This window comes from Amblyomma americanum, chromosome 2 (genome assembly GCF_052857255.1).
Source record: "Amblyomma americanum isolate KBUSLIRL-KWMA chromosome 2, ASM5285725v1, whole genome shotgun sequence".
In the NCBI taxonomy this organism is placed as follows: domain Eukaryota; kingdom Metazoa; phylum Arthropoda; class Arachnida; order Ixodida; family Ixodidae; genus Amblyomma; species Amblyomma americanum.
The window spans coordinates 67,109,457-67,131,871 of NC_135498.1; the positions used below are offsets into that span (position 1 = coordinate 67,109,457).

Below are 22,415 nucleotides of genomic sequence, written 5' to 3' on the forward strand. Positions count from 1 at the left end.
CCACGCTGTAGCATGCCTGATATCTCGTTTGTCTCGCCTTTACTTATAGTGCGATGTTTTCGTTTCGATTGTAAGTCGACCCCCACTTCGGATTTTCAAATAAAAAAAAAATAGGTAGACTTACAATCGTGTAAATACGGTAATTAAGCATCAAGTAACCTAGCTGCTGTCCTGTTGTAGCATGTACAGAGCAGTGAGGCATGACAGGAAACTAACTTACTGCTCTCAAGCTTAAGTTTAAGTATATTTTGTCCCTGTTTGCCACATACTCTTCTTGTTCAAGGGTGAAAGTACAGCAGACTCTCTTTAAGATGAACTTGGTTAAAGGGGCCCCGAAACACATTTTCAGTGCATTGTTTTGCCTGTTGGTTGCATAGAATGAGTTATAGTGATGCTATTAGCATCGGTTGTACCGCGTATACTGCAGTTTTTAATATTTTAATTGGCTCGCAAAAGCAAATTCGTGGCGCTGACGGTGTCACCATACAGTGGCAGTTTTTAGCAGCGGATATGACATCACTTAGTGGGAGCTTGATGATTGGACAAAGAGTAAATATACTGCAAATTGTGTTAATAACAAGAGATACGTTTTGTCAAGTTTTTGTGTTTTATATTACATTAACAAAACCAACTTGTTTGCCTTAGATAAAAGCGCTGTAAAGCAAGTAAAACAAAAATACACCACCAGAGGCTCTGGCTACTTTTTGCATCGAAGGACTTTGCGCCTCTCTGTAAACATCCTATGACCTAGCACTCAACACTTATGGCTACTCTCTATGTATCTGAGAGTGGCTTTGCAGAATCGATTCGATCGAGCCATTGCACTTTATAAGCGTTCGTTTCGGTCACAAGGAAGGATGCGTTCGTTTCACATTTAGCAGACAGTGCGCATCGTCAGCTTGCGGAGGATCGCCGGGCGGCGGCGTCAGATGGCGCCACGCTCCTGCCAGCAGCGCGCACTCCTTGCTCGCCGAAACCAACTAGCGCGCTAGGAGCGACGGGCAATGGTAGGCGGTAAGCAGTAGCTGTGCGCGCTATGCTAAATGTGCCCGATATCTTGCGCAGGCCGTCACACCGTCGCAGTATCTCGCGCTTGAGTTCGGATCCATGAGTAAGGGAGCGCCACTGATCAGTTTTCCCTTCTGCGCCGTCGACGTGACGATGAAGCATCGCTGGGTCAGCTGGGCATTCACATGGTTGTTGTCACAATGCAAACGGCGCTGCCAGCTTTGGCATGATCGAGTTACAGAGAACAGGCAACCATGGAGTGCAAACTTCTGCCACGTGCTCAAATAGGCTGTTTTGATTGGTCGCATTAAGTGTCGTCATGGGGAGAGTGAAATGAGAATGGGAAGCTGTGCGAAAATCGAGTTGAGGGCAGCATTTTGTTTGCTTATATTTTGAAATTTCTTCATTGAATAACTCCCGTTCCTATGCATCAATTCTCGTAATTCTTTTTGAGTCAGCATCTGTGTGACATAAAGAATCCATTTGAAGTGCAACCGGCATCCGTTCAAGCAGTGTCTCGCAGCACTTTTAAGTTAAGATGAATTCCTCAATAAGACAAACAATGCGAGAACAATTGGTATATTTACCATGGATTCAGTGCAAAAAAAATCTGCATTAGACGAACTGTTTCGACTGTCCTTCGGTTAAGACGAACTTTCGCAGTGGCTGTCCATGACGACTGCGCAACAATACTCACGAAGTGCCTACAAGCCAGTGTAAAGGCAAGCTAGAGGGAAAAAAAAGATTGGTAGAGCTAAGCTTAGCAGCTTAGTGCATTCATTAATCAGCGTAAGCTGATTGCCATTAGGGGCCAGAAGGTCTGGAATGGTAGAAGGCCCAAGTACATCTGCCTTTTGGTTGCCCATAGCTATGCAGTAAACGCAGACACGCGGTGCGAAAACACTCCAGGTGGTGAACCATTGATGCAGCGGAAGCAATAAACGACTTGCCTCGCAAGTCTGAGACACCACTGAAAGCTTCGGATGGCGAGGGGCCTGTTTCCATTCTCCCCCTCTTGCACTGGCCTGACTTCATCGTCTTACTTCAGTGCCGCATTCAAACTTAAGTTTGTACTGGGAGACCATTAACATAAGAGATGCAGCTCATGCTGCAATATGAAAAGAGCGCTTCCTTGTAAGAAAACGCACCTCGCAATGAGCTGCTCCCCATCTATCGCTCAACCCCGAAAAATAGCCTCCCCATGCCTTTCACACGAGGGTACGGGGAAACATACTTGCGACTACAAGTAGGGAACGCAGGACTCCTTCGCATCGGCCTCAGCATTGCGCACGCGTCACGTGCTGCACGTTGCTTCCATTGGATGAAAGGTGCTTAGCCGCAGAGTATACCCGCTATTCGACTTGGTGCGTGCACAATTTGATGGAAGTCAAATTTTAAACTGATGTGGTGTTGGAGCACGAGTTTTCATGGCACAGAAGTCTGACTTGGCCAGATATCAGATAACAGAAAAAAGCCAGGTGTATCTGCTCGTATAACTGATACCAGCAGATACAGAAGGAGTGGGATAAGAGAGAGATAAAGGTCCTCATGTGTTTTCAGAATCTTTACTACATAACTAGCCAGGTGAGGTGGGAAAGCAAAAAAACAGGAAAAAAAAAAACACAAATGGTGGTCAGTGTGGAAGGAAGCAAAAATGAGAAAGCGAGAAAAAGAAACTAGGCCAATGCCAGCGTAGTGAAGTAGGATGAAGAGCTTTTTCATACTTTCACTCTTCAGCCCACGCATATCTAATGCTTTCTTCGCAATTATTTCTACACTGGTAGGTAATTTTATCCATTCTTATCATGTAACGTATATTTTGACATCTAGCATGCTCACATGTTTTTTGGGGCCACTTCTGTTAAAGGGAACGTATATGAAAGTATACTTTGGACAGCACAGGCCAACGCAAGGGCTGAATTTGCGCCTCTTATTGGCAGCAACAATCAGATAGTTGCAAAGTACAGCAACATGCTCTGGAACTCAAGCAAGTCATTCCCGGCGAATAAGACTTATGCAAAGATGACTGGGAAAATTTTTCAAACATGAATGCCAGGAAAAAGCTCCATTCACATCCTCCAGAAAAACTGTGCACCCCCTGAGATTGAAAGGGAACCCAGGTATTCACACTCAAAACTACAGATGACACCTTTCAATTCTTGGATGCTAGTGCTAGATTGGATGAAGTTAATTTGTTACTTGTTGTAGCTCATTGGTTATGGCATTCTGCTGAGGAGCCTGCAGGTTCCGTCATGACTACAGTGGTCACATTTTAATGGGGGTGAAACAAAAAGCACCCATGTAGCGAGATTTCACTTCCCATGCTAAACAAGCCCAAGGGGTGAAAATTAAGAGCCTTCCACTACAAAGTGCCACACTGGGCATAGCTCTGGCACAAGAAATCTACGAGGTAATTTTCATTTCAACCAGTTTTTATTTTTTTTCAATGGTTGCTGCACTCCATAAACTCTGCCCAACTGCACACACACTGGACCGAGGAACACGACCGAGGAAAACTTGCTGCTCATCTGTTGCTACCTGCTGAGAACTGGCTCACCTGCTGTGGTAAGGACAGCGGGTAGTCTTCGCAGAGCCACAGATTGGCACGGAACTTCTGTGTGCGCACAGTGGCCTCCCGAGGCCGGCCAATGTCTCGGCCTCCCAGGTCCACTTTGGCATTGAAGTACTCCTCCGGACGAATGTGGCAGGGGTTGCCCCGCCACTCCGTCACGTCCTGCGGTCCAAGCAAAGAGGAGGAGGAAGAATGCAAGACAGTGTCACATGCACTTTTCACACAAACATATCGAGTCGTTTCCCGCTGAACGCACCATCCATCTGTGCCCAATCCTTTGTCTCTCCCCACAACTGTGCTTGCGTAATTGAAAACTAAGAAGTCGGGCAAGCGTACCATGTACAATGCTGCTGCCTACCTCAAATTTTTTTGTGGAGGAAGGTTGTAAAGACTGCAACTGCAAAAGCAAAAAGAAACAACAGAGAAGGTGCTCCATTCACAATGCACGAAAAACAAAAATTTGCAGAATAATCTGATTGCTTAATTATAACCTGCAGTTGCTTTCCGAATTTTGGAGAACCTGCAACGGTGGCTTAGTGGTCACGGAGTTCAGCTCCTGAGCACAAGGACATGGATAAAATTCAGGCCACCATGACAGTGTTTCAATGGAGACTAAATGCGAAAAACTATCACAAGCTATGCAAAGTTGTAAAGACTGCAACTGCAAAAGCAAAAAGAAACAACAGAGAAGGTGCTCCATTCACAATGCACGAAAAACAAAAATTTGCAGAATAATCTGATTGCTTAATTATAACCTGCAGTTGCTTTCCGAATTTTGGAGAACCTGCAACGGTGGCTTAGTGGTCACGGAGTTCAGCTCCTGAGCACAAGGACATGGATAAAATTCAGGCCACCATGACAGTGTTTCAATGGAGACTAAATGCGAAAAACTATCACAAGCTATGCAAAGTCAGTGAACGTTAGGGAACCCCAAGTGGTCCAAATCAATTTGAAAAACCCCCATTCCTTCCTTCACGGCGTGGTTTAGTTGTCCACCATGAGTGAGACAGTTACTGTGTTTTGCCATTCCTCATAACTAACCAATAACCAATTTTTCGGAGACAATGACATAAGAAGTTTCACAGCACCAAGCTGTTGACTCAAATTGCCTCTTTTTAAAAGCAGAGACTGTGTGTTTATCTTTGTTAGACCCGAGCAAATGTTCTGCTTGTACATATACATATATCAAGCCTTAACGGTCCCATGAATCTACACACTTGAGTTTTCTCTGTGCTCTCTGGACCTACATAAACATGCAACAACGTTTTATGCAGTATATTTAGTTGTTGAATACATGCATGACAGAATGTGTATTTAAATCGAAATTACAAGAAGTCTCGCGGAAAAGCACGAGAAACCTGGGAGCTTTTTGGCCGCTGAGAGCAAAAATCTGTTTTGAACAAATAAACCAACTCTGGAGGCTGCTCAGAGCATTTCTATCATTTCACACTTGTTGAAAAGCTAAATACATCGGGGCACAGTGAGTGCTCTTTGACTTCAAACGACACTTTGGCTGCGGGAGCGATAAGTTTTGTAATAATTCTGTTAAAAAAAAATAATTGCATTATATGTAAAGCACGCAGGGTTTCACAAGGATGTATGGTCTCCAGCAACTTAAGGTCAAAGCCTGTTTGCTGGAGAGGAAATTGTTTCCATGTAAAGTTTGAATGATGTTCATTATAAAGTTCAAAGGAAGTTAATGAGCAAAGTTTGAAATCACTTTCAGAGCAAAGTTCTAATGACAATGACAGCAATTACATCTAGAAGTGTTTGCAGCCTCAAAAACAAGCTCACCCCATTTGGCGTTTCCAGCGCAGAGCCCTCCTCAACTTCCACTGCGCCCAGAAAGGACTGCAGCGGAGAACGTGCAGCCTTGTGACGAGCCTTGTCCGCTTCTGACAGGTGCTCTACCCTGGTCTTGGTGACAAGTTCCACATTTGTCGCACTGAACACCTGCATCAGCAATACAGACCACCACAAACTTTTACATTTTCACAAGACTTGCACAGTTCCTTCTTTTAAATTTAAAGAACGAAATGCTTCACACATATATTCGCGCAGACTGCCCCCCACCCCAGGACCGAGTTGAAAGTTTAGCTCTACCAGACTTCAGACTGCCAGTGAGCAAAAAGATGTATAGCAGCCATGCAGAGGAACTACCCTAACACTTGGGACTTGGAACTAATGGCAAATTAATGCAAAGCAAAGCACACAACCTAAAGGAGCTCAAGTAGGAACACTCATTGCCTGCCACTGTATGACTGCCGCTAAACTGGCGGTTACAGCACGCACAAGTGAAAGTATATTAAAAGTCTCATGTATAAGCATTTCATGTTGGCTTTTACAGCGAGATTAGGAAAGCCCCATCCTTCATGTCGAGATCAACAACAGAGATGAATTTTTGGTCTACTGATATGACCCTAAGACAAAGCAGCAGTCATTGCGTTGAAAAAGCCCATCCCATGAGTGAAGAGGGCACAAATTGCCTCAGCTCGGACCACAGTCTGTGCACAGATTTAATGCAACATCTTGCAGCACTTGAGGGACAAATCTTGGTGAAAGAAACTGAATCTGTGGCACTTAAAGGAGCGAGAGTCTCCAGGACGACAATGCAAACTCTCACCGAACACTACTTGTAAACAAGCTTCTTGTCAACAACAGGTTAGCATCCACCCTACTTGACAGATTTAGTGCCCGCCGATTCATTCTTTCTCTGAGGATGAAGATGCAGCTCAAAGGCTGCAATTTCCATACCACTGCCGAAATCCAGTGTGAATCGAAACAGGATTATGGACGTGCTTATGCAATATGACTTCCAAGCCTTTTCCAGCAGTGCCCTGGGACCAGTGTACTGCTGTGCAAGGTAACTGCTTTAATGGCGATGTTGTTCCAGCTTAAGCATGTAATGTATGCATATGTCTACGGAGCCAGTCTGGAAAGTTTCTGATACCCCCTTGTATATGCCTGGTACAGCAGCAGTGGCTGCACTTTGACAAGGGCATCACCTTGCAGTTGTGGCCATTGATGGTTTCGCTCTTGTCACTCTTCCAGCCGAGGATCCCGGACTTGTTCCTGCATAAAAGAACAATTAACAGAAACAAAGTTACGAGACTCCTGCTTACTTGCATCTATCCATACATCTACTGCAAAGTCTTGAATCAAAAAGTTAGATGAATGCGGACTATCATTGCTAAGCATAGGCTTTGATGTGCCGTTGCACTCAACTTAAGAGTGCAACTTCAGATGAGCATAAACCATATCTCATCAGTGATGGCATACAACAAAACGTTTATGATATGATATCAGCTAATTTGAAATGCCAGATAATTCATAGGATTTCTGTGGTCCTGTAATTTCTAATGCAAATTTTACCAAATAATCCAAGCAAGCAGGTTGCACCAGCTAGGTTAATTCAAAGACCTGAAGTACTAAGCGGGAATAGCCAAATTCGCTGCAAACTCAGAAACACCAAGTTATACTGATAACACAGCTCCACACCGGTAAAAACGGCCCGCGAACTTGCATTAAGCAGTACAGCACTTAATTGAACTCAACGCTTCACGCACCATCGCGCAGAGAGCGGCAACACTCGGCGTGTGGCACGGTGACATCACAATGGCTAAAGCAACCCTGTGCCCAACTGCCAATGCATTCAGCAGTGTCCAGTGCACTCGAACTGTGGCAGCATAGCATATACAGTGCAATCTAGTTAAGGTGTACTTGCTTAAGCAGTAGTTCCTCTTAGGACGCAGTCGCATGAAATCGCCAACTCAACTTCCATTAAGGCGGAGGTCCCCACGCTTTTGCGGCCACTGGACATTTTACATAATGTTTGCACAAATGCCGTAGCCCTCCTACTCATGATAGCAAGTTTTAGCTCATTGGAAAGATAAATGTATGCACGTTCCTTAGGCATGTGTTGCTAACAGCAGTAATCGTTAGTACGAGAGGAGTGAGCAAAAAACGTGGTGCATAAAATGATACTTTCGTTCAACTTGCCTGCTTGCAGGACTTGTTTAGAAACAACTACTGAACCAAAAAGAGGGCTGCTTGTGCAGCATCTAAATGAAATACAGCTTTGGTATTGTGAGAATGTTTTTTGGCTCCAGTGGATAGTTATTTAGAATCGGCGCTCTAAAAAAGACCAAAAGACACATACAGTTAAATCTGGATGTAACGAACCTCCATATAGCGAATTCCTCAATATAACGAAGTTTTTTAATTCCCCAACGCCTCCTCCATTGAAGCGCGTGTATTTGAAACCTCCATGTAACGAACATGTCGCGGCGGTTGACCTTGATATAATGGACTCGCTAGGCCAACTGTTAGCTTGTGCTGAGTTACGAAATTTGGCAGAAAAGTTTCACGACGATAAAGCATGGACTGACATGAGAGGAACGTCAATGATCACAACGAGTGACCGCAGTTGAGACAGCGCGTCGTGCTCCAGTGCAGTCGCCGCATCTCCATTGCTTTCGCTTTTGGAACCCCGTACCGCGTGGCACTACAATAGTTTATGCTCAAAAGCAGCAAAAAGTGATAGGGCATAGCATAAACGAAACGGTGCGAGCAGTGCATGCCTACTGCCACTGCGCGGTTTCTTGCATGATTCCGGCGCCGACAGTTCTCGCACGTCGGGACTCTGAGCAGGGATGGCGAAGAGCGCCAGAAACGCAAAGCAAGGAGTCCATTTCCTGGGGGCAACAGACACGAGCAGAACGAAAGAGGGAATATGCAGGAAGAAGCATGTGCCTCCGCAGCCGGTCCGCAGCGGCAACTGCGCGCCCAGCACCACGCCACGACAGACATAGAAAAGAGCCATGCATCTTCGTGCTCCTGGTGCTGGCTTGCTCCCACTCTCGAGCCGACGCAAAGAATTTCAATCCATGAAGGAAAGGGGTTGGGGGGGCGCTGAAAGGACAACTTAAACCATGAAGAAAAGTTCCGAGAACCTGAAAGAGCTTCAAGCCATGAAGAAAAGTCACCGGGATCCCCACAGTCCTCCGATTGTTGTAAATCGGACCCCGCTTGCCTCGCGCATGCATAGACAGGCTCCAGTGTACGCCCGTGCCCATAGACGCTTCACCCGTACGCCTAGGATGTATCCTTCTGTGCGCGCTCTCCTCTAGCACCTTTAGCTCGGCCATGGTGCCGCCGCCTCTCCCACTCTCCCCACCCCACCCGTAGTGGCGTTGCATGAGCCGCAGCGGTAGGTCGGCTGCTATCAGCACAATTGCGGAACATTTGTCTGTGTTTATGACTTCGAGTAATGGGGTTTTCTGTAAGCACATTCAAGGTGATGTCACCTACATTTATTTCTATTTTGATTTCCATTTTGTATTGCCTTTTCGGGTCTTCTCGCGAAAACTGCATGCAGCGAAAACCTGGATGTAACGAAAAATCACGGACTATTTCAAATTTGTTATATCCAGGTTTAACTGTATTAGAGGCTCAATAACTTCCTGTCTAAATGACAGAACACTTGCATATTTGGCATGTTTTGGGACGTGCATACTTCATTAAGTGCATAAAGTTCTTTGAGCGACATTCACTACTAGTTCCTTAATTTTCACTGTTCAGAGTTAACTGCCATCGCCAAAACACTACCCATGAAGGCCAGGCAATCACCATGAGATCCTTTGAAACGGCATTAAAACGTAATAAAAGGGGATGTTTATACTCTCTGGTAAGTCTCCTGAGTAGCCATCCCTTCACTGACTAAACTGTGCAGCTCTTGCGCATATTTGTGACGAAATTTTACATTACGAATTTCAGATATACCGAACAATTTTTTTTTATTACACGTTCACTTTAATGAGGTAATACCCCTGCCACACGGCATTCCTCGAAGGCCTTTCCAGCAAAGGCACCTCATTTCATCAAAAGAGCGAAAGCTCAAAGGAGCAGCGAACACAGCTACACGGTGCAGCCCAAATGTGGAACAGCTGCTGAGGCTTAGCACCCACTGCTGTGCTTGAGGCGACTGAAGTGAGTGTTTTAAAATTAAAATGGGGAATTTTGTTCATTCATTGAGCTTGGACAATTTTTTATTCTAATTGCTTCTTTAATAGAACTACAACAGTTACGCTCATCAGCAGCAGCAGCTTTTGTGTATTGCCCATTGGCCACGAGGGGCAGTCGGTGTTGCTGCAACACTTTTACTGCCTTGAAATCTGGGCATAAAATATAAACACCCGTACAAAAAGCAAACCCAGACACACCTTTCGTATTTTTTAAGATGTTTGAAAACACTGTTGGCTGCATCTATTTTTTTTTTCATTGCTTTTACTTTTTGACGTTAGACGGCACTATGATCACAGGTTCTCCAAGGCCGCGCCTTTGTGCTCCAAAGGTCTCGGACGGGCACCTTCACCTCCAAGGCCCATAGCAGCAAAGGCACAACATTTGTGCCGTGTAACTGCACACCTTACGCCTTTGGATTCCGATTCCCGACCTGATTCTCGAAAGCCTTTGCAGTGCCCGTGTGACAGGGGTATTAGACTGCATCATCCTTTATTAGGTCAGTGGAAATATTTCAGATGCTTTCAACGCATTGCCGCCTTGCACATAGTTTCTCGTGAGACACAGCTTGAGATTTCACTGCAGTTTTTACTTTGTGCACGTCGCACTCCATTGCACTTGTCGATACATACACTTCACTAGCCCCAGATGGCCCATATGTACTGCATGCACTCTCTCCTCATTGCTCTTTTTAAACTGAAAGCTGTTCCTGTTGCAACTCTTCTGTGCCTTGCCACTAACCTAGCCACCTAACTAAACTTCACCACCACTCTTGCCTGCACAGAGAATGCCATCTTATAAAAGCAATGATGAAAGGTGAAGAACTCTAACAGTAACTGAGTCACCTCGAGTGATGATGACGACTGTGAATATAATTATTGAAGCCCAACACATGCACAACCATGTTTTGCAGATGTTAAAACTGGGCGACCAAAATTTTGGCTCTCGGCAGTGACAAGGCAACCATGACAAGTCTTAAAGGGTCCCTGAAAAGGGTGTTTGAGGTTGTCTATAAAATGCTTGCATTAAGTAGAGTACAGGCCAATGAGCGTTCATGGTGCGTACAAGACCTCTAAAGTGAGCCGATAATTTGCAATAGAATTTTAAAACCCCCCCCTTCCGCACTCGTTACGTCATGCAGCGCTCGTTATGTCAGCAGCAGGCTGCTAGCATCGGTTCACGCGTGTCGGCAGCCAGTGGAGGGGGCGAGTGTGAGGGGCCGGCGGAGGAGCGCCAACATTTCAGCGTGCAAAAAGTGACGAGAGGAGAGCAAAAGGCGCAAAGACGCAGAAATTCAAATTTTGACTACACATAACTCAGCTCCCATAAAACGCATCTAAAAAATTCTTGCTGGAGGATATTTGTGAAGCGGCATCCTTTAGCATCCTAGGCACATCACATCTTTTTTGAGACCCCCTTTCTCGGCCCCTTAATAAGTGAAGCTTCCACAAGAGGACAAACATCAACCGCAGCTTTGTTGAGTGCAATTTCTGAGGCTCTAAAGCACTTCGAGTGGTTGAACAACATTTTGCACTTGCCTTTTTCGTTTTGCTTCGCTTTCGAGAGCCAGCTCGATTCAAATATTTCATACAGTCTGACATGCCTCGAATTAGCGAGGTTTTACTGTAGCTACGTCAGGTGAAGTAAAGGCTGTTTACTTCATGCTCACCCGATTACTTCTCTTGGCTGAAAGCACGCAATAAAGTGCTTTCGTGATTCCGATTGGTAATGAATTTACTTGCCACAAAGCTATAGCAGCTAAGGTCTACCTTGGTAGAACATACAACCATGTGACCCCCTGGCAATGTCTACCATTAGGCAAACAGAAGTCATGACGACACTAAGAAAGCTTCATGGAAGCGATTTTATACTGTACACTTATCAGACACATGCAATACAGCTTTTTGATCCTTAACAAGACAACATCACATGTGAATGTTGTGGGGACCTGGTCACAGTAATCCACAAACTCCTTTCTTGCGAAAGAAAAATTCATATACGGGGAAAAAAAAAAGCATTTCTCGCTGTTCCACGATGCAAAAGCGTACCATTTCATCCTGCTTCAATTCTTGGGGAGGATGCACTCATGAGCCCTTAAACCTTTTTTTTAATAGACACGGAGACTTTAAACAAACTACGATGTTTTTATAAACACTGACCACAAAAAGAAAGGAAAACAAATCCCATTGTAACGTAGTGTCTGGCACATGCCAATAAACCCCACAAAACCTAAATCCAAACACAAGCATACAATTCAGTTTTCAGTAGGAATGAAAAAGCCATACTACCTCTCAAAGCTGATCTTGTCGGTGTCTATGTATGTGGCCACCACGGGAGAGGTGAGGCGGGATGAAATGGCATCTTGAGAAGGCCGCAGGCTCCCTGCCAGGTCTATGTACTCTGGGGGTAGCACCTGCATCTGCTCAATGTGCACCTGGCAGCTGTCGTGGTCCACTTCCATCATCAGCGCCAGGTCCTCTGCGGGTAGCAGAGAAACAAGAACTGCAACTGTGCACGACCATCTTGTCACGCATTCTGTGAAAGCCCCTCATGCATACAAGGACACCAGCAGACAGTTTGAAGACCACATGAAGTATGCACTGTCTGGCATAAAAGTCTTCACAATGCGTGAGCGACAACCAAAGTCCATACTAGGTCTGTTACTAGCCCGCAATAGACCGCACTTGTGAAAATAAAGTTGCAGAATTCACGTGCCCTAATATGCGGAAATGAAAAAAATTAGGTGGTCATTGGGAGACATGACATTTAAATGCTCCAATCACCTTTCACGCTGCCTGGAGAAAGCTTTGTCCCAGACAGCACACAGTGAGTTGAACGGTGCACACCTCGTAAGCCTCATGAGACATCTAAAGCTTCATCAAGCGAGGAGAAAGAATATAAGCATGTAGTCTGCCACCAGCAATAAAACGAGATGTTCAAAAGTATATGATGCGATGCTAGATAGTCTCCTCTTTAAAATGGCGTGGCAAGCATAACATAAGAAACATGGAGGAGAATGCTCATGTGCGTCCTCTGTCTGAATGTCCATGTTTATCAATTAGTGCTAGCCATGCCATTTAAAAAAAAAGATTAAATTACACATAACACCTGTCATGCAAAAACTTGGCGGCATAGCCAAGCATTAAACTAACCTATATAGACAAATTAAGTCATAGTTATATTCATTTTAATGGCGCAAAAGCAACTGAGGCTATGATGTGCCAAACACACGGTTAGAGCTTTTGTTAAAGGCTACGCTTTTTATATCTAAAGTTTGTTTAAAACATTGGCTTCTCTGAGAAACTTAAAAATGCTTGAAAAATCAACCAGTGCTTGATCACCCAAAATTAACATGGGGTGTAGTGGGATGTATTCATTGTAGAATGTTGTGAAATATTTTTTCCTCAGTTGTTCCAGTTTTGTGCATAAAATTAAAATGTGGTTTACCGTGAGTTCATCGCCACACATTTCGCAGAAAGATTTGTCTTTTTTTGTCAGTAAGAAGTTGTGTGTAAGGTGTGTGTGTCCAATGCGTAGTTGACACAAAATAACTTCTGTAAAACGTTCCTGATGTTTACATGATCTCCATTCTCCCAAAACGGGCTTTATAGAATGTAGCTTGTTGTTTGTCTGTTCGTCCCATGCAACCTGCCACTTATTTCTGAGTTTACTGTGCAGTAATTTAGAAATATCCCTCTGTGGTATGTTAACTTGTTTTATATGACTAATTCGAGCTTGTGCTGCGCAAGCATCTGCTCTCTCATTACCTAAAATTCCAACATGGCTAGGGACCCAGCAGAATATAATGTTATGTTTTTGCTTTGTGATTTTAACTATGTTATGTGTGTTGTTTCCTATTATGGGTTCAGCAGCACTTGTAGAGTGCAGCGCTTTGAGCATACTCAGTGAATCGGTGCGAATGATGCTATTTTTTGTTTTGTTTTACTATTTTTTCTACAGCTACAAAGATGGCATGACACTTTGCAGTAAATACCGATGCATACTGTGGCAATCGTATCATTTTTTTGTTTTTTTCCCTTGAATTACTGCACTTCCGACATGACTTTCTGTTCTTGAGCCATCAGTGAAAAATTCAGTGTAGGTACACACAAATTAACATTACAAGATAACAAACACGCCACTTTTACAAAGACTAGAAGCTTTGTAACAAACAAAATTATGTGGAAGTGAACAACTAGCAGCAGAACCCCTGCCGATTCTAGCACTAGCGGTCACTGACCTTGGATGACAATTACGCATCTCGGTAATGCGATTTTTAAGTGCAGCTGCTGTGGTACTTAAACCTTAAGATGACAATTACGCATCTCGGTAATGCGATTTTTAAGTGCAGCTGCTGTGGTACTTAAACCATAGGTGACCGCCCTACTCAAAACTAAAATTTTCATACTCCAGAGCCACTCGCGGCCACACATCTTTGACAACAGCGTGCAACGACAGACATGATGGCAAATGGATGGTCCCATCTTCAAGAATAGTCCCGACCGCTTAACCGCCACAGTGGCTGAGTGGTTACGGCGCTCGGCTACTGACCAGAATGAAGAGGGTTCGATCCCAGTCGCGGCGGTCGAATTTCGATGGAGGAGAAATTCTAGAGGCCCCATGTACTGTGCGATGTCAGCACACGTTAACACTTTCCTGCCCGCGCCTATTCCCATCAACAGCCCGCTATCGATGGTTTCAAATTCGTATTTTCCCGCTTTAGAAGCGTTCTTGGACAGCTAGCGCCATCCAGTGGGTAAAAAAAGAACCTTTCGTTCAGTTTTGCTTTGCATTTTGTTTTTTCCGTCACGCGACTATTTTTAAAGCTCCTTCGGAGTCACGTGACTGGCGCTCGTTGTTTACATCATGGCGGCGGCGCCGCGCGCCGCAGCTGCACGGAAACTGCGCGTTTCCACGGAAAGTGATACATCTGAGAGCTCGTTTTTGCCACGGGAACAGCAGCAGTGATGACTAAGAAGGCGACTTTGGTTCATAAGACTTTAGCACGGACAGTGAAATTCCGTCAAACCGACCCGGAACGTCAACAGCCATGCCTGGTAAGTTCCGCTTTTGCTGCGCGCTGGTCGGAAGAGATCAGGTTGTTTTGAAGGTCACAACTCTTATCTGCAGGGTGTCACCGTCTTTCGGGCGGGATTGCTCTTCACCGGCAGCGCAGAGAGTCGTGTTTTCGGCTAGAAGACAGCCAGGCGTCGACCTCGACGTTGCGCGCCGGAGTGCTGCACGGCGCTTCTTCAGAGCCGTCGATTTCTTCCTCCTTTTTTTCACCACAAAATCATCAGTGAGATATGCAGGAACACGAACAAGTATGCGTGGATGCATATCTTGAAGAAATCGTCCTACAGCAAAAAAGATGGATCTTGGCGAGAGGTCACTCCAGAAGAGATGACAAACCTCAAGTGCTGCAGCGCAAGCCCCAAAAATGGAAAAATACCGAAACTGCAAATTGTGCTATAAAGAAATAAAGGTCGAACAAAAGAAAAATGTTCTTTTCGAGACATGTGTGGCAAACCTCTCTTTCACGGCAACGAGGAACTGTTTCGCGCGGTGGCACGATAGTCGGTAGGCTACTGTGTCCTTGCCTACCTCAGCGAATACTGTACATGGAAAGCTGAAATTTGCTGCAGTGTTGCATCAGTCCCTGTTGTAAATAACTTATATCCTGAAATTTTTTTATTTTTTATTTGTGTGAAGAAACTTTGATGTTTTTGAGCGTTTTCTCTTTGTGAATGCAAATTTTTTTATAATAATCTTTTTTTTGATCACATTCTTAATAAGCCGGCTGATTGAAACTTATACCATTGCGAAGAGAATTTCCTCCTCTACAATTTGATACTATGCACTCCTGCATCAAGCAAGTTTTGTTAAAGAGAAAAATATATTAAGGACACCACCCAAACAGCACCACTTTTCCCGCGGGCAGGAAAGTGTTAAAGAACTGCAGGTGGTCGTAATTTCCGGAGAACTTCACTACGGCGTCCCTCATAGACTGAGTAGCTTTGGAACGTTAAACACCCATAAAGCAAAGCAGTCCAACCACTTTGTTTCGGTTTCACTTTTCTGAGCTTTGCGCCAGCCTGCACGGACGACGGCTTGACCAGCCAGCATCAGCCAGCCAACCGACATTTCGGAAGCTGATTGATATGTCGTTTTTTCTACACCCCCCCCCACTAACCTTAATACAATTTTGCAGCAGTTCTGCTTCGACGCTTTCGAAACTGTCATTACGCGCTGCTCTTATTTCAAAAGCAGGCACCCCTTGCGCAGTGTTTCTCCAAATAAATTTACCATAATGCAAGCAGTTCTTGACAGTTTTGTCGGGGTCATTCAATAGCTCGAACATTTTTTCTGGTCCCTGGAAGTTCAAAAAGTGGTTCAATAATCCAAGAAGTTGTATTCAACTCATATTCAGTTATTCGAGTACAGTCGATATAACGGACACATATAACGGCCCCACTTAAGACGAACTTTCGCTTATAACGAACGAGACCTGCACGACTGTCAAAATAAACATTGTTTCAATACAAAAAATCACACATGTAACAAACGTCATTAAGCCCTGCTGATTGGTTACAGCGAACGGACGGCGTAAACCCGGTGCCGCGATGCCAGATAACCTGCCTTCGACCCCTTTGTGCGCCCGGCGCGTGGTATGTTTTCCCGAGCCTCATCGCAGGTGAACTGCCCGCCTCATTTCGTGCCGCTCTCAAGTGAGCTACCCTTTCCCCGCCGACGCGCCTTCCAAGATCGCCCTAACGCCCCTCCTCACAACTCCGCTTCTCTCTTCTCACTCTCTTGCAAATCCGCACGCGGCCTTCGCGATCGACCGCGCCGCCGCCGGTGCCGATCACGGAGGCCACGCTCCGTGAAGCAGGCCATCCATGGCAGCCAAGAGGTGGCTGCACTGATGCTCACAGACGCCCCTCATTGGTCTCTCCGCTGGAACTGTGCGTATCTTTAGCTTGACTGACTTGATTGCCGCCTGCGCACATTGCACGTCTACCCCATCATGCGCTTTTGTCACTCTTGTTGCGGTGCGGACGTTTCGTTGGCTTCATTCAAATCTCGGGCCTGGTTGTAACTCTGGATGGTGGACGGGAACACTGTGTCCATTTCCAATGTATTCAGCGGTAAAGATGATGAAAGCGGCCTGGGCGGAGGTGACGGCCACTGGCGAGCGGAAGTGTTTCCGCAAGGCCGGCTTCGTCGAGTGTCTGAGCCGAGCCTGATGCTTCAGAAGATGACCAGCCCGGCGGCGATTTATGGCAGCGCGTCATCGACTCCGACATGGGGGTCGTGATATTGGTTGGAATGATTTTATTTCTGTCGATGACGACGCCGACACCGTGGAACTGTGCACGGACGAGGGCATCGTTTCTTAAGTGCGGGACGAGATTAAAATCCCCTTCCGTATCCTCCATGTTACCCTTCCCTACACGGTTACGTCACATTTTTTGAAGCCGGCTCTCCGCAGCGTCACCCCTACTTAGCAGCCGTCTCAGCGCGTTTACGCATGCGCAGCAGACAATGTAGCAGACGGCGCTGACGCAGAGGAATCGGATGAGGGTTCTTCGGCGAAGAGCACGCTTCTGCTTTAAATAAACTGGAAACCTCCATCATCGGATCATCGCTGCAAAAACAGACGTCCATCACGGACTTTTTCGCAAAGAAAAGATTTTGTGTTTAGACAAGCAACTTTAAAGCTGTGGTCCACTTACTACGAAGTTCGGGTTATAACAACGGGACGCCGCGTGATGCTCATGCTCGTTATAAGAGGGCTCGACTGTATTCACACACTCCTACAAATTTCTACTACTTCTAATTTCAGTCAACGAATGCCAATTTCCAGTGAATTACTGCCACAATGCTCAAGTGGATTTAGGTCAGCTCATAAATTTCTCAACCAAGCTCGGCACTCTTGTATCTCTCTTGATTCTTTCAAAGCATTCGTGCGGCATTTTCAAGGCTTCGCTCACCCTGCCCCTTGAATATGTAGCTTCTGCTCCCACGCTGCCAACTGGACTGGTCAAATCCAAGGAGAGTTGTGTCGATCCGGACGTTGGCGCCTACGAAGAAAACAAGATCACAATGAACAGGAAAAACTGAATGCAGAGTAGAATAACAAAGAGCAGCAAGTCATATCGAAGAGGAGTAAATAACAAAACACACAATAAATCTGTATCACAATAATTTCATTTGACTTCTATCTCATCTACAACAAGTTCACAAAGTAATTTTCAGGCAAAAGCCTTTAATGGCTCACACTTGCGGCCATGACCTTGTCCGATCTGAGGTCATGTCCGGTCTCAGGACATGTCACACCAATGACAAAATTAACTCGATAAAAAAAAAAATCCTTGTGCAGGGTGCGACTCGAGCCACCATCTTTCCATTCTGCAGCCGAGCCTGCTAATGACTACGCTACTTCCTGCAAACGCATATGTAGTCCTCCTCGTCTAGAGCAAGGAAAGCCCGTTATACTTAGTGGCACAGGCAGGGACAAATGGAGAGTGTTTGCGGAAAGGCGTCGAATCAGATGGATGCCTCCTAAACGCCCTCCAGTGCCTCCAGCATTTAAGATTCACAAACAATTGTGTGCCTAATCAACATCTTAACCACACATCAGTGACACCAGCAGGAACACCGAGCTAAAGGCTTTCGCCGCAACGCACTTTAGGTCAACAAAGTGCCCCCCTGAATTTTTACTCCAAAGTTTCAATGCGACAATGCTTTGCGACACGCAAAGGTCAGCAGCCTGTATGAGGAGCAAGGCAATAACAGCATAATAATCACTTGCATACTCTGTGCCCCAGTAGATTGCACTTTTAAATCGGAGCAAGCAGTAGCAACAGAAACTTGCCACTTTTGTAGACTCTGTAGGTATCACTTGGACACACCCTGGATAACAGTGGCACTGGAAAAGAAAGAAGAAAAAAAAAACCTCAAGTGAACCTATTGCGCACCCCTGGAATATTGCATTGTTCAAAAAAGAAATACACAGTGATAGGAAAGCTCCTCTCTTTATTTGCTGAGAATAAATTTTTACTTTGGTCTAGAACTAGAATGCACTTGCTGTGCAAAGCAGCAAGCTTTCTAGTGAACGGCGTTCGTTGTCCTCTCAACAATGTACTAATTTTTTCAGAAGTATTCAAGAATTCCTTTAGTCATCCCACACAACTATAGTGCATTATTCAGCCCTGTTACTCAATCGGTAACCTCAAAAAACTAATCTCTAAAAATGCCAACCACTGGCCTCATGACAATGGGCATGTTCTGAAACCACACAGCAACAAAGGACTGAGCAAGTAAGCTGGACCTGGTGATGTCACTGTGCTATTTCGTTGTGAACGATCACGCATCAGCTTTCTAGAGCTTTCTAGCCTTTCTGAAAGCAATTCAACTCGAGAAAACTGAAGTGAACACTTAGGAAACTAAACAGTAATCGGCTTATGGTTCTTTGAGTGCACTTAGTTCGCTACAGCACGAGTGATCGAGGTTCGTAGATGGAGCGCTCTTAGTGCCTATGGCCACGATTTTCCGGCAAATTAATTAACGCGTTTCTTCGCGACTGGACTACATGAATGAGCGACACAGGCCTAGGCTGGCTGAAAAAATTTGCCTCCTATATTATGTTGTCGAAGTGCGCGTTGATATGTTCACGTACGACCAACTATGCACAATCGGAGAGTCAGTAAATGCAAAAAATCGACTCCTAATTTTGATCACAGAGAAAAAGGCTCTGATCCGTAATCTACTTTGAATGCAAATCACCTGTAAAGCTTTGCGAAAAATCAGCGCAGAAAGCGAAAGGTGTGCACTGGTCAGCGTGCTGACACGATACCTCGCGTAACATTTGGCGTTATTAAAATGCTGGCACAGAGCTAAAAAAATTTTTAAAGCGAGATGCTGAAATGTACTTGGTTACCGCACACATCGTGCTGTGCTTGCAGAGCGCACAACGTAGTGCAACAGTGCTTCGGCATTTCACATTTCAAAACTGAACCAAGATGGCGGGCCTAGTTCTCTGAGCGCCATGAGATGGCGATGTGCATTTCGCACATCGTCTATTCGATGTGTCTTCTGAACATCTTAAGTTGATGATTGCATAACACTCCTTATAGACCCCTCGTAACATATCATTTAAAAAAAATTATGTGTCTTTTGAAAATGTCAAGTAGAGTCATTTTAGGATGAAAAAAAAAAAAAAAAGCAGACCAAAACCAAAACTCAGCTGTGTGGCTAGAAACACCACTTTTTTTATCATATAATAAAGCTTCTGATGCAGCGATGATGTCACAAGCACCATCAGAAAAACTGTCGTATGTGTGCTGAATGTCTTAAATGACTGAACGAGAGCCTAAAAGTTTTCATACAGCAAGCAGAACTCCGCATAATTTTGACCACATTGGGTTCTTTAACGTGCACTGACATCACACCGTACACGGGCCCCTAGCATTTTGCCACCATCAGAGTGTGACTACCACGGCCGGGGTTGAACCTGCGTCTCTAGGGACAGCAACCATTATGTCACAAATACAGTGCTGACTGCAAAAATTGCCTGAATTGAGGTCACAAAAAATGGGAAGGTTCAGAATCAGTTTGTGCATAAAAGTGGTTTGGCCATGGCTACCAAACTCGGCAGAAATAGTCACAATGCAGAGGAGAGTCTACAAAAAAAATTTCGCCAAAACAAGCGACCTTGAAATACCTCTGGACCTGCCCTTCTTAATATACAGTAAAGTCGTCTTACAACAAACCTGATGGTCACACAAACTGAGCTTGCTGTATCAAAAATTCATAGTAATGGGATTTGCTTTATCACAGCCAGAAAATAGTCCCACAAAAGAGGAATTTATTTCTTTAAGAAGTGCTCTGTGCACGTCCTATTTCTTCAAAGCAGACCCTATAAAACCAATTTCTAAGTTCGCCAGCGTGGTCATGTGCTCCTTCCCGGACATTTCTGCGGACGAACTGCTTAAGGGATGTGATAATACTGACAGCGTTTGAGGGGTTCACAGCAATGGTTGGTAGGTCACCATCCCGTCTTCAATCCTCGACGAAGTTGTAAGGAAGCGGCGAGCATTCATCTGCCATGTGTATGCTGCCTGCACGCAGATTCGATTTGGCAGGTGACGCAGGTCGCGGGACTGGGTGGGCAAGCAGGGCAAAACTAGTGATTGGTATTAAAACTTCTCAAATCTCTGTCACTGGTTGATCACACGCCATGTGCTGCAGTTTCACTTTCAAAGCTGCCCCCGTCTTGTATCAGAATGCATCTTGAAACCGCGCAATAAAAAGACAAGGGACGAGGAAGAAACCAATAAGACAGAGCGCGGAACTTCAACTGTATATTATAAATTATAATGTATATTGTAATAAAGCCACCCGTTGGCTTCACACACACATGCATGAACAAAAACACGCAGAATATACAGAGCAAACAGCCAATCTATTGCCTGCTTTGGCCCAGCACTGTTTTACTGTAGTTATGCTTTTATGCTAATGTACCATAAGCTTGCGTAAATTACAAACATAGAAAACTGATTGCTCATAAAAGCTATGTCATTAGATTAATCCTGTTTCTGGTATCATCATCATCATCAGCCTTACTACACCCACTGCAGGGCAAAGGCCTCTTCCATGTCTCTCCAATTAACCCTATCCTTTACCAGCTGCATCCACCCTTTGCCTGCAAACTTCTTAATCTCATCCGCATTATGATACATCGTTCTGGCGCACGAAAAACACGGACGAAGGAAGAACAGACACACAATCGCCGGACATCAACTGAAGTTTATTCACAGAAACCAGTCCTATATGTACACATGTGACCACCAGGTAACTGATATCAAAAGCACAAAATCGGGAAAACCAAAAGGCAATCAACCAGAGCCACAGGTTCCATATCGCACACGTGCCTTCATGCAAATCGCCCACAATTTCTGTGCCTAGCTGACACGATCAACACCGTTAGCCTTCAGATAATCTAGTTCCTTTCTTCTAAGCACAATAGAGGGAGTACTGATGCAGTGATCTTTATCATTGGCAATACAGAGGGCTTCAAAAATTTCCCGGCTTTTCTGAGTCCTGAACTTTCTTAACACACTTGTTTCTTCCAAAAACGCCTTGCATGCTGGCTTATACGAACAACGGCGAATGTGGTCAGCTAAATGACCTCCGCCACTAATCGAAGTTACTGTCCTGCGATGCTCTAGCAAGCGTTCGTTGATACAGCGCCCGGTTTGTCCAATGTAGCGTTTGCCACAGGCGAGAGGGATGTTATACACCACGCCAACCTTGCAGTCGACGAGGGCTTTGGTGTGCCTAATTTTGCAGGCAGACCTCTTTTTGGGTTCGTTTACTAGGCGGCACAGGCGTCCCAGCTTCTCCGGAGCTGAAAACACTACACGGACGCCGCACTTGTCCCCGACCTTCTTGAGGCGGTGCGAGACCTTGTGCCAGTAAGGCACAACGACAGGTCGCTGTTGCGGGCGTGTGTTATCCACCTGCCTGTGCCGTCCACCAGATTTTACTTCGCTAATCTGGCTTTCGACCACTGAGGCCACGATTTCTCTCTGGAAACCTGCCTTCTCCAGACGCCTTAGTTGGGCATGGACACTCTCCCGGACTCGATGCTCACACGACTTGGCTAGAGCAGAGCGGATGCAGTTTTTTGCAATAGCTCTCTTCACGAGCTTAGAATGAGCCGATTTGTAGTTAATAATTTGTTTTCTCAACCGTGGCTTGTACTGCCAGCACACGCGCGTTTCCTCAAAAATAAAGCACACATCTAGAT

At 45.2% G+C, this 22,415-nt stretch overlaps 1 protein-coding gene across 7 annotated transcripts in view; it reads right to left on the reverse strand.

The window, feature by feature from the left end:
- Positions 1-22,415, reverse strand: part of LOC144121354 (ankyrin repeat domain-containing protein 13D) — a 57,924-nt gene that overhangs the window by 25,257 nt on the left and 10,252 nt on the right. For 4 of the 7 annotated variants that reach the window (XR_013312601.1, XR_013312604.1, XR_013312603.1 and 1 more), the window contains exons 5-10: positions 18,480-18,533; positions 17,596-17,685; positions 11,890-12,079; positions 6,586-6,652; positions 5,375-5,533; positions 3,566-3,742 (exon numbers count right to left, since the gene is read on the reverse strand). Coding sequence is in view for 2 of the 7 variants with exons in the window: in XM_077654543.1 (XP_077510669.1) it covers positions 3,566-3,742; positions 5,375-5,533; positions 6,586-6,652; positions 11,890-12,079; positions 17,596-17,685; positions 18,480-18,533 (737 nt within the window). In the remaining 5 variants the exon portion in view is untranslated. Of the gene's footprint in view, positions 1-3,565; positions 3,743-3,938; positions 3,978-5,374; positions 5,534-6,585; positions 6,653-11,889; positions 12,080-17,595; positions 17,686-18,479; positions 18,534-22,415 lie in introns of all 7 variants that reach the window. The other 3 variants (XR_013312600.1, XR_013312602.1, XM_077654542.1) reach the window with 1 other exon arrangement.